The 15,614-nt window shown below is 50.0% G+C and overlaps 1 protein-coding gene, 1 non-coding gene and 1 pseudogene across 4 annotated transcripts; 2 read left to right on the top strand and 1 right to left on the bottom strand.

Annotated features, from left to right (window-relative positions):
• Positions 1–2,271: 2,271 nt before the first annotated feature.
• Positions 2,272–8,198, bottom strand: LOC129546545 (ras-related protein R-Ras-like; annotated as a pseudogene). The gene is made up of 3 exons (XR_016035905.1): positions 8,095–8,198; positions 3,242–5,174; positions 2,272–3,161 (listed from the first exon to the last, which is right to left on the bottom strand). The product of XR_016035905.1 is annotated as a ras-related protein R-Ras-like (transcript).
• RPS11 (ribosomal protein S11) lies at positions 5,994–8,616 on the top strand. Of its 2 annotated transcripts, XM_088830585.1 has the most exons (6): positions 5,994–6,133; positions 7,164–7,295; positions 7,479–7,554; positions 7,889–8,018; positions 8,109–8,319; positions 8,442–8,616. In XM_088830585.1, exons 1-6 carry the CDS (start codon positions 6,119–6,121, stop codon positions 8,598–8,600), a joined length of 723 nt encoding a protein of 240 aa, XP_088686711.1. In that variant the 5' UTR covers positions 5,994–6,118; the 3' UTR covers positions 8,601–8,616. The 2 variants fall into 2 exon arrangements, with proteins under 2 accessions (XP_088686711.1, XP_055267574.1); XM_055411599.2 differs by lacking the exon at positions 8,109–8,319 and having other exon boundaries at positions 5,996–6,133.
• Positions 7,688–7,774, top strand: LOC129547373 (small nucleolar RNA SNORD35). Its single transcript, XR_008684050.1, has one exon. It is a non-coding gene; the product is annotated as a small nucleolar RNA SNORD35 (small nucleolar RNA).
• Positions 8,617–15,614: the final 6,998 nt, after the last annotated feature.

Here is a 15,614-nt window from a genome sequence, read left to right as displayed (position 1 = left end):
TGGTCGGATACTATACTCTGCAGCTGTTAGGATGTGAGAGAATGCCCAAAAAGTGTCTCTGGAAGAGAAGTTTCAGCCAAGGGGTCACAGGCATCGCCCTCGTGTCTTCCCTATATTTTGTGATCCAAAACCAATAAATTATTTTTTTAAAGAAATGTGGCGTCTTTGCAGTGTGTGTCTGCTGTAGAGGCAGGCCCAGGGGAGCAAGGCTCTCGGCTGATGGGGGACTTGGAGAATAAGACTGGCTGTGCTCTTTTCCACAGGTGGATCAGAAACTGCCTTTCATGGAAGAGTTGACCTTGGTAGAGATTTTACATGCCAAGGAATTTGAGATGCCTGTGGGTTTGTGGGTATTTATGGCCTGTAGAGCCAGGTGGTGCCCATTTTACATTAAATTGTCTCCCTAATTCAGCTGCAAAGTATGGAATTGGCCACTCTTACCTAAAACCTCACTGGGGCATGTGGGATTTTCCAGTCTGTACCATGCCAGACTAATGCAGAGATAGGTGATGAGGTATTAGAGAAGTGTGAAGGTTTTTTAAGATGAAAACTAGACTTGTTAGATCTGCCAGGGTGAATCCCTGAAAGGGTCAGGGTATCCAGCCTTTGGTCACCTCTCAACACCCAGGTGGGCCCCCCCACCCCACCTTACTGAGGAGGTTCTGTGTGGTCGGTGGTGTCAGCGCGGATTGACACCCAGAGGGGTCTGGCTTGACCAAGGAACTTCCATCTGTACTGGGAGGAAAGCTAGATTCCTGCTGCTCTTTGAGATGTGCGCAATACTTGGTGTGTTGGTTCACTGAGCAGGTAATAACTTCCCACCGTGCTATTCTTTCTTGTTCAGTCTCCAAAATGTCAAAGACAGTGGCTCAAGTTTTCTCAGGATCATTTTGCAAATGGGTGGTTTCCCTGCTTCTGGGGGCTCCTGCTCTCCAGCAGAGCTGCCTCCAGAACCAACTGAAAATCCTAGAGTTTAAGTGTTAGGACACAATGTTAGCACAATTGGCTGCCCAAACCTCTAATTTTGGCTTAAAAATGTAAAACTTGCCACTTCAAAAGACATGCACCATTGGTGGTCCAGTGGCTAAGACTACTCCAAATGCAGAAGGCCTGTGGGTTCCATCCCTGGTCAAGGAGCTTGATCCCACCTGCTGCAACTAAAGATCTGAAATCCCATGAACGGGGACTAAGACCCAGCACAGTCAAATATGAAGCCAAACGTCAAAACATGTAAGAAGACATGTCAGACTGGGAGAAGGTATTGGTGAATCATGTCTCGAAGGACTTGAATAACAAATACATAGAAAAATTCTTAAAACTCAGTAACAATGAGCCAACCAACAAAAACTTAGGCCCAGAATTTGAAAATGGCTTTCACCAAAGAAGATAACACAAATGCTAACAAGCATGTGAAGAGATGCTCATCATTCCCCGTTAAAGAAGACAAATCTCCAGGCATAACCTTAATCATTCCTGGGGGAGAAATACAGGGAATCAGAACCTCTGGGCCAACAGAAGAAACGTTCCCACTCCCAAACTGCCCAAAGTGCCCTCCAACAGCACTCTAGTACAGATCAGCTTCAACCCTTGGACTATAGCAACCTTGGACACTCTGGTCCTTGGGCCAGACATGGGAATGGCTTGTTTTAACAGGCATTTCAGTGCTCACTGAGGAGGGGGCGGTTCTGTACTCTTAACGTTTGCATTTCTGTTGTGAAATGCTAGGAAATGTCTGAAATCTAGCAGAGACAGGTAAATACGCCCTCAAGTGATAACTAAAGTTGGCTGAAGTTTGTTACTGAGCACCAAGGCTGTTCACACCACAGTTCAAAAAAAATTCAAGGTGGTGGTTTGTAACCAGCCTTAAAATAGTAATGAATAGAAATGAAAAAAAAAATCAGTGTATTATAGAAGGTAAAGGAGAGAGTTAAAAGACTTAAAAATCAGACAAGTTGACAGAGGCAGAGGAGGGTAAGACAGATAAGTGTGTTTGGTCACCATGGATAAAGGATTTCCTACTGTGAGTTGTGATCAACAACATCTAGAAGCTAAGGACCTCAACATCTCCAAGTTGCCCTCACCCCCTCAGAGTCAAGCAATATTTCTTTCATATGCTCTTCCCTTATCATCAAAATCTCACCAGCTGCTCTTGGCAATTTGCAAAGTATTGAGCATTTAAGACACCAGACAGGAAATCATACTTAATCTCACCACCTGGAGATGTAAACCACTAGGGCAATGTCATGTATTTCCTTCCAGGCTTTTTTCTACATTAACTTTCATTCACAGTTTAGCACATATTGTAGACAGCAACTCCAGATTCCCCTTTTTTAAAAACTAAATATAAATCCTTTCCAAATTATTCAAGAATTTATTCTTCAAAAAAAGTAAATTATGAAACAACTACAAGGTCACTGGGAGGAAGACACAGCAGGTTTTAAAAAGTCTCTCTTCCTTAATGCTGTCCCAGAGGGACTGAAACAGTGATGATTAAAAATGAACCATTCATCACTTATATGTGAACTCTAAAACAGGACACAAGTGAACTTATCTATGAAACAGAAATAGATTTAATAGAGAACAAACCTGTGGTTGCCATGTGGAGGGTGAGGGAGGGATGGATTGGGAGTTTGGGATTAGCAGATGCCAACTATTATCTATAGAATGGATAAACAACTGTATTGCACAGGGAAATACATTCAATATCCTGTGATAAACCATAATGGAAAATATGAAAAAGAATATATATATATATGTAAAATTGAATCACTTTGCTATACACCTGAAACACAACATTGCAAATAAACTATAATTCAACTTTTTTTAAATTGGAAAATAATATTTTGTGACCGCTGTAGAAGTTTGTTAGAAGCATAGATTGTATATTCTTTTTTTTTTTTTGGCAGTGATGTTTATTTCTCTGGGGAGGGGAGTTATATACAGCAGTGACCCGGGTGCCCGGGAGCCCTCACCCTGGGGCTCGGGTCGGGGAAGGCAGTGGTGGCAGAAGGCACAGGGTGGAGTGTGTCCTGGGAGACCCAGATCGGGATGGGTGCTCAGCGAGCGCAGCTGGTCCCTACAGGAGGACACAGGGGCAGCCTCTGGCCTTCTTCCTGGGGGCGCTGGGCGGGGAGGGCGGGAGCTCTTGTTCCTGGTACTTCCTGTGGGAAGAGGCTGGTGAGTCTGGGTGGAGTAGGGGCTTAGGGGACAAGGAGGATCACGGGAAGGGGGCTCAGCTCACCGGACGGCCCGCACCAGCTGCTCGAAGGCCTCATCCACGTTGAGGCGCAGTTTGGCAGAAGCTTCAAAGTAGGCCATGTGGTGGGAGGCACTGAAGGTGGAGGCTTCAGATCGGGGGACCTCTGCCTGTCATTCATGGCAAACACCAGCAGGAAGCCGTGGCCCGCACGCATGTACTGTTCCCGCATGGCACCAAACTCCTCCTGGCCGGCGGTGTCCAGGATGTCTAGCCGGGCTGGGACGCCATCCACAGTGCAGATCTTCGTGTAGGAGTCTTCAATAGTGGGGTCGTAGTCAGACACGAAGTAGGACTGGATGAACTGGATGGTCAGCGCGCTCTTGCCCACGCCACTACCGCCCACGACCACCAGCTTGTGTGTCTCGCTGGGTGGGGGGGTCCCCGGGTCCCGGTACCCCGCCCCGGGGCCGCCCCTGCCCTGTCAAAGACGCCACCCCGCCGCTCATGTCGCCATCGCGGCCAGGAGCATAGATTGTATATTCTAAATGCAGTGCTTAAAAAATCTTTACTAGACTTGTAAGTGGGAAAAAAACAAAACTCATGTTTTCTTCTAGTATATAGCTTCTTTTCTTCATGGCTTCATTTCTCAAACCTAAATTTTATCCATACACATCAGAAATTTGTTGGCATAAAGTAGGAGGTAGGGATCCAACTTTATTTTCAGATGGTCTTCCACTTGTCCTAACACAAAATTACTGAATAGTTTGTATATTCCCCAGGGATTTTAATTGCACCCGTCATCATATGCTAAATTCTCAGAGTTGGATCTATTTTTGGACTTCCTAGAAGATATACTTTAAATATTTACATTAAAGAAGTTAACTTTTTACTTAAATGTGACATACTATTTGCTCAAATATTTACTTAAATATTTATATTGAAGAAACTTTTATTTTTAAAAGAAATTGCATTTAACACACCCACACAAATATAATAAAGTACCAGGATTTCTTTTAAAATGATTAATTCAAAGGCAATTCGAAGCAGAATAAAACATACATTTCAGTCTTATATATATTGATTATGAACTCAGTGCAACTTTGTACATTGAACTGGAACAGTCTAGCCAAAGCCTAAATTTGAGGTCTGGTGAATGTGAAGCCTCAGCGAGAGCGCTGGGAAAATTCAGGCCAAGACTTAATTAAGGAAAGAGGCCAAAGTCTGGAGTTTGAATTCTCCCAAGGCCCAAATCAGGGTGTTACAAGACAACGGGTTGTTGCCACCACTGGCCAGAAGGGGGCCCAGTACGCAAAAAATGCGCAGTGAATGTAAAAAGGACTCTGGTGTTCCTTCCTAAAGTTCAGTTTTAAAGTTTTAAAGAAACTTAAAGTTCAGTTAAGTTCATTCGCTCAGTCGTGTCCAACTCTGCGACCCACTGGGCTGCAGCATGCCAGGCCTCCCTGTCCATCACCAACTTCCGGAGTTTACTCAAACTCATGTGTGATGCCATCCAACTATCTCTCTGTCGTCCCCTTCTCCTGCCTTCAATCTTTCCCAGCATCAGGGTCTTTTCAGATGAGACAGTTCTTCACATAAGGTGGCCAAAGTATTGGAGTTTCAGCTTCTACATCAGTGCTTCAAATGAACAGCCCGGACTGATCTCCTTTAGGATGGACTGGTTGGACTTCCTTGCAGTCCAAGGGACTCTCAAGAGTCTTCTCCAACACCACAGTTCAAAGGCATCAATTCTTCGGCGCTCAGTTTTCTTTGTAGTCCAACTCTCACATCCATACATGACTACTGGAAAAACCACAGCTTTGAAAAGACGGACTTTTGTCGGCAAAGTAATGTATCTGATTTTTCTTCCAAGGAGCAAGGGTCTTTTAATTTCTTTAAAGGTAGGTGAGTAAGAAGGCTGGAGACAGACTGCTCAGGTTAAATTCCCAAATTCCCAACTATGCCTCAGTTTCCGCATCTACAAAATGGGAATAATTAACAGAGCCATCCGTAGTGTGTTAGCACAATTCTGCGTACATGGTAATTGCTATTAGATTTTTCCTTTCCAAAAATTTGTAAAATAAGAAATTAATATTCAGATTTGGACCTGCACTGACCAACGCAGTAGATAACTAGCTCCATGTGGCTATTTAAATCGAATAAAATTTAAAATTGAGGTCCACAGTCACACGCACCCCACTTACAGTACAGTACCAGTGACTACTGTGTTGGACAGCGCAGATAGAAAACATGTGCATCATAGCGGGGAGTACCGTTGGACAGCGCTGTTCAACAATTAGCAGAAGGCCTTTTTATTTTTTTAATTGAATTAAATTTTTCAAGGAAACCACTCTCTGGGGAAAAAACGGCCCACAAAAGAAAACGACTTCTATTAAACTTCAGGAAGTTCACGGGTAGTGTCCATCCCTCACAAAAATGGCGGCTTCGCAGCGCGAGCATGTTCCTAACACTTTCTGGTCTCTCGCCCCGCAAAAAGATGGCCGCCGCCACAACCCGTTCAAACCCTGCATGGACACAGACACGAGGTCCCAAACCCCATGCGGCCTCACTCATCTCAGGAACATGGCCGCCTTCCGATAACTCTCGCGATAACATAGGCTGGTTAAGGCTGGCCACGCCTTCCCAACGTGACCTAGCATGCCGGCGCGCAATGATGGCGTAAGACTCTCGCGAGACAGTGTGCCGCTTCCCGCCCCTCTGCCTTGAACATCACGGCTGCTTTCGTTCTGTCTGCGAATCGCGTGCTTAGGTAGGACCGTTCACCAATCAGTCTCGCCAAGGCACCGCCCCCAAACCGTGTTTGCCCCGCCCCTTCGTCGTAACTTCCTCTCTAACCCTTGGGCAGTCGATAAGGAAACCCGGACGCGGCCGCGGTCTTCCTTTTTTCAGGCAGCCGGGAAGATGGCGGATATTCAGGTATGGGCTGCGGGCCGATGCCAATACTGCGGGGTCTGGGTTTCAGCGGCGCGTCCTGGAGTGCGGGACTCCGCGCTCCAGTTTGGGGGTTAATTTCCCACGGGTTAATTCGGGCAGAGGTCTGTTGTTTTGGCGTTAATCTCGATTGTTAGTCGCCCAGTCGTGCCCGACTCTTTGCGCTTCTTAAATGTTCCCTTGTAGTTCAGTCGGTAAGTAATCTGCCTGCAATGCAGGGATCCTGGGTTCCATCCCTGGGTCGGGAAGATCCTCTGGAGGAGGAAATGACAACCCACTCCAGTATTCTTGCCTGGGCAATCTCATGGACTGAAGAGCCTGGTAGGCGGCAGTCCATGGGGTCGCAAAGAATCGGGCACGACTGGGCGACTAACACTTTAATGTTGGAGGCTCCGCATTTGGGGTTTAATTTAAGGTTCAAGGATATTGGAGGTTATCTTTTTAAAAAATAAAGATTTACAGAATACTTTTTTTTTTTCTTATTGGAGGCCTTAGGCTGTAGGGTTAATCCTTTGAGAACTGACTTCTAAGGGCCACTCGAGGGAACCCGTCAGTTTGGTATTTAATTCTGGAGCCGCATATTTTAGTTAAGGAGTGCATCCTGGTTGGAAGTCATTGTGTCTTGAATAATTTTTGCTGAATAGTTTTGTGTTTGAGGCATGGTTTTGTATCGCTGGGGCTTTAAGGAGTGAATGCCTCAGGTGGTGGGAGGTGTTTTAGACCATAAGTGCTGATGTAACCCTGGGTTCAGAGTTGAGTCTGAATTAGAGGTATATTTGGGTTAGGACAGGGAGGCCTGGCTTGCTGTGATTCATGGGGTCGCAAAGAGTCGGATACAACTGAGTGACTGAACTGACTGACTGACTGACTTGGAAGATAATTCTGGGGTGCTTGCATTGGTGGCCAGCGTTCAGGGAGTTAAATACCCGACAAGATGGTATTGGGATTTTGTGAAGCTTTACAGGCCAGGTTGATGCCTGCTTAGGTTTTACCAGCTTCCTCCTCATCCCCATAGACAGAACGTGCGTACCAAAAGCAACCGACCATCTTTCAAAATAAGAAGAGGGTCCTGCTTGGAGAAACTGGCAAAGAAAAGCTCCCTCGATACTACAAAAACATTGGTCTGGGCTTCAAGACTCCAAAGGAGGTACGGGCACCCTCAGAAGAAAGGAGACCCCTGTGTCCCTGCACATGTGCCCAAACTGAGTTGACCTATCCACATCTCAGTGGCTGCTGCTGGGAAATGTAGTCTGTGTGTTTAGAGAGGCCACGCCCCTTGTTCTTTTCAGGAACTATTTTCAGGGGTCCCTAACTCTCCTTATCCCTTCAGGCCATCGAGGGCACCTACATTGACAAGAAATGCCCTTTTACGGGTAACGTCTCCATTCGAGGGCGGATCCTGTCTGGTGAGTGAGGACCTCCGGGGACTTGGGTTTAGATTCCTGGGTCTGAGGGAAGAAGGGCTGGGGACACTGAGACTCCAGGGTCCTGGGTTGGGGAAGGGGTAGGCAGACTCCTGGTGACCCCTGGGGAACACTTGGCAAATGATGTCTATTTCACGATGGTCTTCAGACGCCCACCCTGGGCAGTGCTGAGAAGGCTACTTGGCACAGCTGATGCTAGAAGCAGGACTTCCTGGGAACCCTACTCAGTGACCCCCTGCTTCCCGGATGCCCCAGGCTGCCCATGGCTCCCTTCCCTGTGGGGCCTGACCAGGAACTGCCGCCCTGTCCCCCCCAGGCGTGGTGACCAAAATGAAGATGCAGAGAACCATTGTCATCCGCCGAGACTACCTTCACTACATCCGAAAGTATAACCGCTTCGAGAAGCGCCACAAGAACATGTCTGTGCACCTTTCTCCCTGCTTCAGGTGAGCAGGGTTGACTGCCCTCCTGGGCAGGGAGGAGGCTGTGGGCTGCACAGGAGTGAGTGACATGGGACCAGACCTGTCTGTTAACAGGACACCCTGGCTGCAATGTGGAGGTCATCAGCTGTTGGGGCGGGTAGTTAAAGGGGTCCTGAGTCACCGTCCTTCTGAGCCTCCATTGCCCTGCAAAAGACATGACAGATGGAGGTCTTCCGTCCCTGGAAGGGTCGGCGCATCTTCTGCATGGCCTGAGCCTTCCACATGGTTTGTGCTCAGTAATTACCTGGGGCAGGTGAAACTGCAGGTAGGAGCTTGGTTGGGATTTGGAGGAGCCAAAGCTGGGAGGCTCTGCCTAGAGACAGGAAAATGCCTTTAGGGTCTGCTAAGAGCAGAGCCTCCCTAAGCCAGCCCTGCTCCCCTCTACAGGGACGTCCAGATCGGCGACATCGTCACGGTGGGCGAGTGCCGGCCCCTGAGCAAGACCGTGCGCTTCAACGTCCTCAAGGTCACCAAGGCTGCCGGCACCAAGAAGCAGTTCCAGAAGTTCTGAGCCTGGGCCTCTGCCTGCCGCCCCAAACACAATAAAGTGATTTTCCTAGTCTGTGGCAGGCTCTGGCTGTCTGTGCCCCTACAAGAGGAAGGGGTTGTCCCCAGGAATAAAGTGGCGTTGGTGTGGAAGATGGGATTCGTCTTCATCTTCTGGGGGCATAAAGATGGGGACCACATCCTGCCTCCCGCCCTCACGTCTGGGTGAAGACAACCTGTATCAAGATGCTGGCCTTCTCTGATGTCTTGGTCTTTGTTACCTTTTGGGGTTGCGTACATAAGGCCTTTCTACCTGGTGTTGAGCTCCCCCCGCAAGTCTCTGGGGAGGAAGTGAGTGAGGGTGGAGGTTCCTGGGTTCTCTAGACTCAGAGCCTTTTCTGGTCTCTGAGGGGAGGGGGAGGAAGAAATATCCGCCCTCTTGGCTTTGCTGGGTGTCAGCGTCGGTGGGTTGGGTGGGCTTGGGTTCAAAGCTGCCTGTTTCGGAGTTGAAGGTCTTGACCTCAACCTGGCATTGTCTTCTGACAGGAAAGCAAGGCACCCACCTTCCCCCTGCACATTGCGCCATCCCCTTCTAAGCACCAAGCCTGTTTGCAGATGAGCGAACTCACCTGAGGGGGCAAGTTCTCTGCTTAGGGTCCCAGGAAGTACCTGAGCTGCAGGCATCAGATGATGGTGAATACTTTGCCCAGAAATCCTAGTAAGGAAAATGGGCTTGAGGGCAAGTTGCATAGCAAGGCCAGCCAGCAGTGAGGGGTCACAGGCGGCTGCATGGATAGGAAGTTCCTCAAGGTGGGACTGAATCAGGACAGACCAGATGGAGTGGCTTTGGGTGAGGAGAGAAATTGGAGATGGGGGGGAAATGGGCAAGGCAAATGAAGGGGAAGAGATTTCTGACAGAGCCAGACAGGGCTACTTTGAGTGTCAGGGTAAAAAACTCGAGAGATGGGGAGAGCTTAACAGTTTGTATTAGCAGGGAAGGCTTTCTGCTAGAGACAAGTGGGGAAAGGAAGAGGGACCTAGAGTGTCAGATACTGAGATGAGAGGTTTGAGACACCCCTCTGCTGGACACCAGTCAGAGGGAGAACCACGGACAGAGCCGCGTGGAGCAGGTGAGGCAGGAGGGTGGCAGGTGCAGACAAGCCAAGGAGAGGGAAACTGCAGACCCTCACCTGAGCCGCGACTGGGCAGAGATGGAGGCTCAGGGTTGGGGGGGTGCTGGAGTTACCCCGTTAGCTTCACCCTGGAGGCCTGGCGTTGCTGGGATCCCCAGGTCCCTGCCTCCCCGTACCTGTACCAGGGACTGAGACACACACTGGTACAAGGGTTGGGAGACAGGGCCGTGAGGAGAGAGGAGCCGCCGCCGCCGCCGCTGCCTCCTCCGGGGACTTGGCGTCTGGACTGGCCCGGGGGCTCCTTTTTACCCAGGCCCGGTGAGGGCGGGGGTTCCTGCCAGAGGAAGTGGGGCCGCATCAAAGAGGGCAGGAAGGGGCAGGGACGGGTCAGAAGGGGGCACGCCCCGAGGTTCAGCCTGCGAGCCCGCCCCACCTGGTGCTGGAGGGTGGGAGACCCCGGGGAGGGGGCGCTGGGATCCAGAGAGCGGGGACAGCGGTGGGGGACAGGGAAAGGCAGATCTGGAGAGACAGGACGGGGAACAGAGACCCAGAGGCGGACCTGAGGCCGCTCCAGGAGCCCCCACCCGCAGGTGTTTCCGTTTGGGGTGGGGCCGCCGTGTTTACAACAACAACAGGCCCGCTCCCCTGTTTCCTCCCAGCGGTGGCTTGCTGGGCGTCTCCTTGGCACCTCATTGTCAGGCTTACCTAGTGTCGGGTGCAGCCCTGACCTGGTGGGGACCTCCTGACGGTCAGGGCACAAAATCCAAGGAGGAAGCCCCTAGGGCCGCGTCAAGCCTCCGTTCCGATGACCTGGACGAGCACATTACCTGCAGTTCTTTCGTTTGCTTTGGCTGCTCTGGGTCTTCCTTGCGGCGACGGGGCTCCTCGTTGCCGCGTGCAGCCTTTCTCCAGTTGCAAGGCAAGGGCTGTAGGGCGGGTGGGTGGGCTCAGTAGTTGCCCCGCAGCATGTGGGATCTCAGTTCACAGACCAGGGCTCAAAGCCGCGTCCCCTGCATGGGAAGGCGGATTCTTAACCATTGGACCGAGACAGGAGGTAGAGGGGCTCCAGGTTAGACATCACAACTGGCCTCCTGTTTGCATTTCACGGAGCAGAAAGATGTGGGCTTCAGGCTGGATCCTTAACAACTGTTAGCATTTCCTGAGACGACAGAAATGAGCTCCAGTTAAGGAATTTACAATCAGCCTCCCCCCCAAGCCCGTTTGCTCTGCGAAATGGAAGTAACAACAGAAACAGGGTAAACAGCCAGTGTTTGGCCCTTGTAAACACTTTAAGGTAACAGTCAAGTTAAAGTCGGGGCAAGGACAAACAGGGGCAAAAGCCTGTTTGAATAAAGGATTATGGAATCTTCACTCCCCCTCTTTTGGGACAAGGGAGACCCCACACATGCACAAAAAGGCTCCTTGGAGGCCAAAAGTCAGGGGATAACGCCAGGCCATAATAATTCTTGCTCCTCCCAGAAGCCTTACACTTTGAGATCCATCTTGGCTGAGCGATGCGTGCCCACCCAGGGTAAGGGTCCCAGGGTAGGCCAGGTGTGGAAAAAGGACCCAGATATTGGGCTAAAGGTAAACAAAGACCTGGAAGAACTGACCTATAGAAACGACTTAACCACCTCTTTGCTGAGCTGCTCCTCGCTGCGGGGGACGCCCACGCCCTTTCTGTCTGGGTGTGCATCTCTGCCTTGCTTCTGTCTGCACAGAGCAAACCATGTCTCTGTGTGCTCTCCCCACACTTGTTATTGGGCTCTAACAATAAACTTTGTACCTGCCTTTATAGTTTCTGCCTCCGTGATAAATGCATTTTTCACTGGGGCCAAAGAGCCAGGGAAAAGTAGTTTATAGCCTCTAACCCTTGCTGGTCTGGCGGCTAGGATTCCAGGCTATCCAGTTCAATTCTTGGGAAGGGAATTAAATCTCGCTTCAAGCCACTGCTCACTGCTGCCTCACTGAGATCAGGACCACCAGGAGGGTCCCCACCTGCCCTTCTCAGAGCCCTGTGACAGCTAGAGACAGGACTCCTGGGCACAGATCACAGCCTCCGAGCTTGCCCTCTGCCTGCCTGCTCCTCCCACCCTCCCTGCACCCCAGACTCGCTCCCTCCTCTAAGCCTTTGCTCTGGCTGTGCCCTCTGCCTGGAACCTCTAACCCCAGGCTCCCACCTGCTGCTTCCCTCACCCCTTCACCTCTAGTTCTCACCAACCTCTTTCCATTTGGCAGAACCGCCAGCCCTCCCAGTACCCACTCCCTGCCTGAATGTCCCAAATAGACAGGAAAGCCTGCTCATGGCATGTTTGTATATTTGTTGCGCAGATCCTGTATGACCTGGCACACTTATTAGTTAACCTGTTAACTGCTGGAATACAAACTCCAAGAAGGGGGGGAAATTTCTGCAACTCCAGCACCTGGAACAAACTGTGAGTGTGCCGCACACGTTTACCCGAGTGCATGAATCCTTTTAAGGTTAAATCCCAAATGAATTAATTTTTTAAAAAGTTAAATCCCCACATTCTCACAGGCCAGGCTTGACCCCTAGCGTTACCCCAGAACCGTCTCTTGGTGGATGTCGAGCCGAAAGACCTAGCTGAGCCAAAGATCAGGAAAAGGAAGGTTTGTTACAACTCGCCACAAGTAAGAGGAACACCAGGCACCCTACCCAAAGGAGTGTCTCGCCAGCAGCAAAATTGGGGAAGTTTTAAACTAAGGGAACAAGCACATTCATGGGGGCGTGGAGCAGGGGAGAAATCAGCACAGAATTGGGGCAAAGTTCACCCAAGCCCTAACTGTAGTTATTGAAGTGTGGAGGGGCAATACCATTCTATCCTTCACCTGGGTGGGGCCTCAGTTGCTGCAGAACTCACAGATTGTATCAGATGGTTCTGTATATCCTTTGAGGAGGAATTAGGACTCTGTTTTGTTGTTTCTTGACAGCTTTCCCTTTTTTCTGTATGCCCTCTCTTCCAGTGAAGAATCTGTCTGCGGGAAACCAAGATTTGATTCCTGGGTCGGGAAGATCCCCTGGAAAACAGAATGGCTACCCACTCCGGTATTCTTGCCTGGAGAATTCCAGGGACAGAGGAGCCTGTCGCAGAGTCAGACACGACTGAGCGTCTCACACTTTCACACTTTACTTTCCTGAAGATCACGGATTACTGAGACCTGTTCAAGGGCAAGCACTGGGGCCAGGCTTAGATCACAAAATGGCTTAGGCCAAAATGGCTCCTCTTACATCAAGAAAGTCACTCCTGGTTCTTTTTCTTCAGGGACCCCCTAACCTATCCACTTACACTAGGTCTCAAGGCACAGAGTAACTGGAAGCAGTGAACATGCACAGAAACCTCCCAATGTTAGTATGAAGACTGCAGGCTCTGTTGCAGAGTCTAGCCCTACCCTCATTAGCTGCATGACCTTGGACATGATTCTCCGGGAACCACAGGGCTTCACTTTCCTAATCTGTAAAATCTTGCCTCTCTGCCCCTTCAGGAACATGAAATAGACTCACCTATGTTACTGGGGGTAGAACTAGTTCTAGTAAGTGATACTTTTAAGGAAGTGATTGTGTTGCATTCCTGAGCCTATTGTTGGAGCAAAGCCTAGTGAGACCTTGGCGCAGCTGTTGCTGAGTCGCCTTGGCCGGCCGGAGGACAGGATCTTTGGCAGGGGACTTCCCTAGTGGTTCAGTGGCTAAGACTGTGATTCCAGCGCAGGGGGCCCAGGTTCGATCCCTGGTCAGGGAACTAGATCCCACATGCCACAGCTAAAGATCCTGCATGCTGCAACTAAGACCTGGTGCAGAAACCAATTTAAAAACTAAAAAGTCTTTGGCGGAAGGCCCTAGGAGTATCCATGGTTATGGAATCCTGGATCTACTACAGCAAATCCTGGTAGTGTGTCATGGGATTTTGAGACTATTTTAGCATGCTTCTGGAATATTGTCGCATGCCTCTTATCGGTGTCCCCAGTGGTCATTTTCCAGGGAAATCAGCTCCAAGCATGTTTCAAAGCAGGGTCACAGGTTATGATGATAGCAGGTGTCAGGCCTGTTACATGGAAACAGGGCAGATATTGGTTGTATTAGAATGTTTCGCAGCCTCACGTCTATCAGAACAGGCCACAGGAATATTCTGTTGTAGCCAGACTGTCGAGCATCGTTGCAGCCCCTTGTGGTATTACAGCACGACCTATAATACTCAGGGTCTTGTAACAGGTTTTTTTTTTTAATTTCCCTATGGTCACAGCACATGGTATGTGGGATCTTAGTTCCCCCACCAGGGATGAAACCTGCGCCCCTTGCTTTGGAAGCGCAGTCTTAACCACTGGACCACCAAGTACTTCTGTTGTGACTGGTGGTTGCAATACCTGGGTTATATGAGAGCCAGCACATGTGTGTTATGTGTGGAGCAGGCACCTGGGTGCATTTAACTAGGAAGGTCTGATGCTAAAGCTGAAACTCCAAGACTTTGGCCACTTCATGCGACGAGTTGACTCACTGGAAAAGACTCTGATGCTGGGAGGGATTGGGGGCGGGAGGAGAAGGGGACGACAGAGAATGAGATGGCTGGATGGCATCACCGACTTGATGGACACGAGTTTGAGTGAACTCCGGGAGTTGGTGATGGACAGGGAGGCCTGGCATGCTGTGGTTCATGGGGTCGCAAGGAGTCGGACACGACTGAGAGACCGAACTGAACTGAACTGAGGGCTGCAAGTGGAATCTAGGAACATGGAACTGGAGCGGCTTCAGATGTGTGGGCAGCCTTGCTGTCGTATGTTAGCACTTCTCCGAGTTTTCCATCATTGGAAAACGCTGGAGTTTTGCATTACAGTAGGTCCCAGCTCTGTGGTATTTAACAGAGACACACAGATTGTTCTAGGGGTGCATATAGATTCTGGTAGAACATTCTAGAAAAGTTAGGGACCTATTAAACCAGCCCCGGTCTTTCGCTACCTGCTTCCTTCATTCTGCTGATACTTCCTGTGCTGGCCCCTGGGGATGCAAGAGTGAGCGAGACAGAGCCAGGGCCTGCCTACCATCTAGAGCAACCCTGGGGACTTGCACCGCATCGAGAGGGAGGGAGGCAGAGTGGGGAACAGGTTACTGCTATGCTCTACTATGTGCCCCGTGCCAAACCTTTGATTCATTGAAGCCTCTCTGCCGAAGTAGGCACCATTGTTATCCCACTTTCCCAGATGAAACTGAGGCACAGGGAAGCCCACCAGAAAGAGAGGGGGTTTGGTTTCAAACTCTGGTGTGATTGCATCCTGGGGTCAGGAGGGGGCACTACAGTGCAGGGGCGAGAGGAGGGGCAGATATGAAGGTGGTGATTCAGGAAGACAGCTCAGAACTGCCAGGGGCTGTGTCCCCCGGCCCCAAGGGCGGCATCACGAGCGAGCTCCCTGTGCTGTTGTTCCAAAGGGACCTGGGCTGGTTTTGAAGTTGGAACTAAGCGCCCATATTTTCATTTACCACTGGGCTCTGAACATTTCATAACTGTCCTGCTGCTTTCTATTACTTTATCAGGGGCCCCTGGCATTGTGATAGTAGGACCCCACGGAATCTAAAAGGTATAGGAAAAGGGACTTCCCTGGTGGTCCAGTGGTTAGGACTCGGTGCTTTTACTGCTGGGGACCAGGGTTCAATCCCTGATCAGGGAAGCTAAGATCCTGCAAGCTGCATGGCACACCCTGCAACCCCCCCCCCCCCAAGAAAGAAAAAACAAACATGCATGAGCAGGGATCATTAGAGCATAGGACTCTGGGGATGAGATATGAGACAGGCAGCAGTTGCTGTAAATGGTCCCTGAAGACACAGCAGGTTCCAGGACACTTAGCAGCGATTCCCGGTGGGTATTAAAGGAGTTAGAGAGCTTTTTCTTTTGTAGCAGGAAGGAGCAACATTATGAGGAATGTTCAGGTTGGACCT

The sequence above is a fragment of the Moschus berezovskii genome, chromosome 22, assembly GCF_049115385.1.
Source record: "Moschus berezovskii isolate FMDL1 chromosome 22, NW_MosBer_1.0, whole genome shotgun sequence".
Classification (NCBI taxonomy): Eukaryota; Metazoa; Chordata; class Mammalia; order Artiodactyla; family Moschidae; genus Moschus; species Moschus berezovskii.
This window is presented reverse-complemented; position numbering and strand designations above follow the sequence as displayed.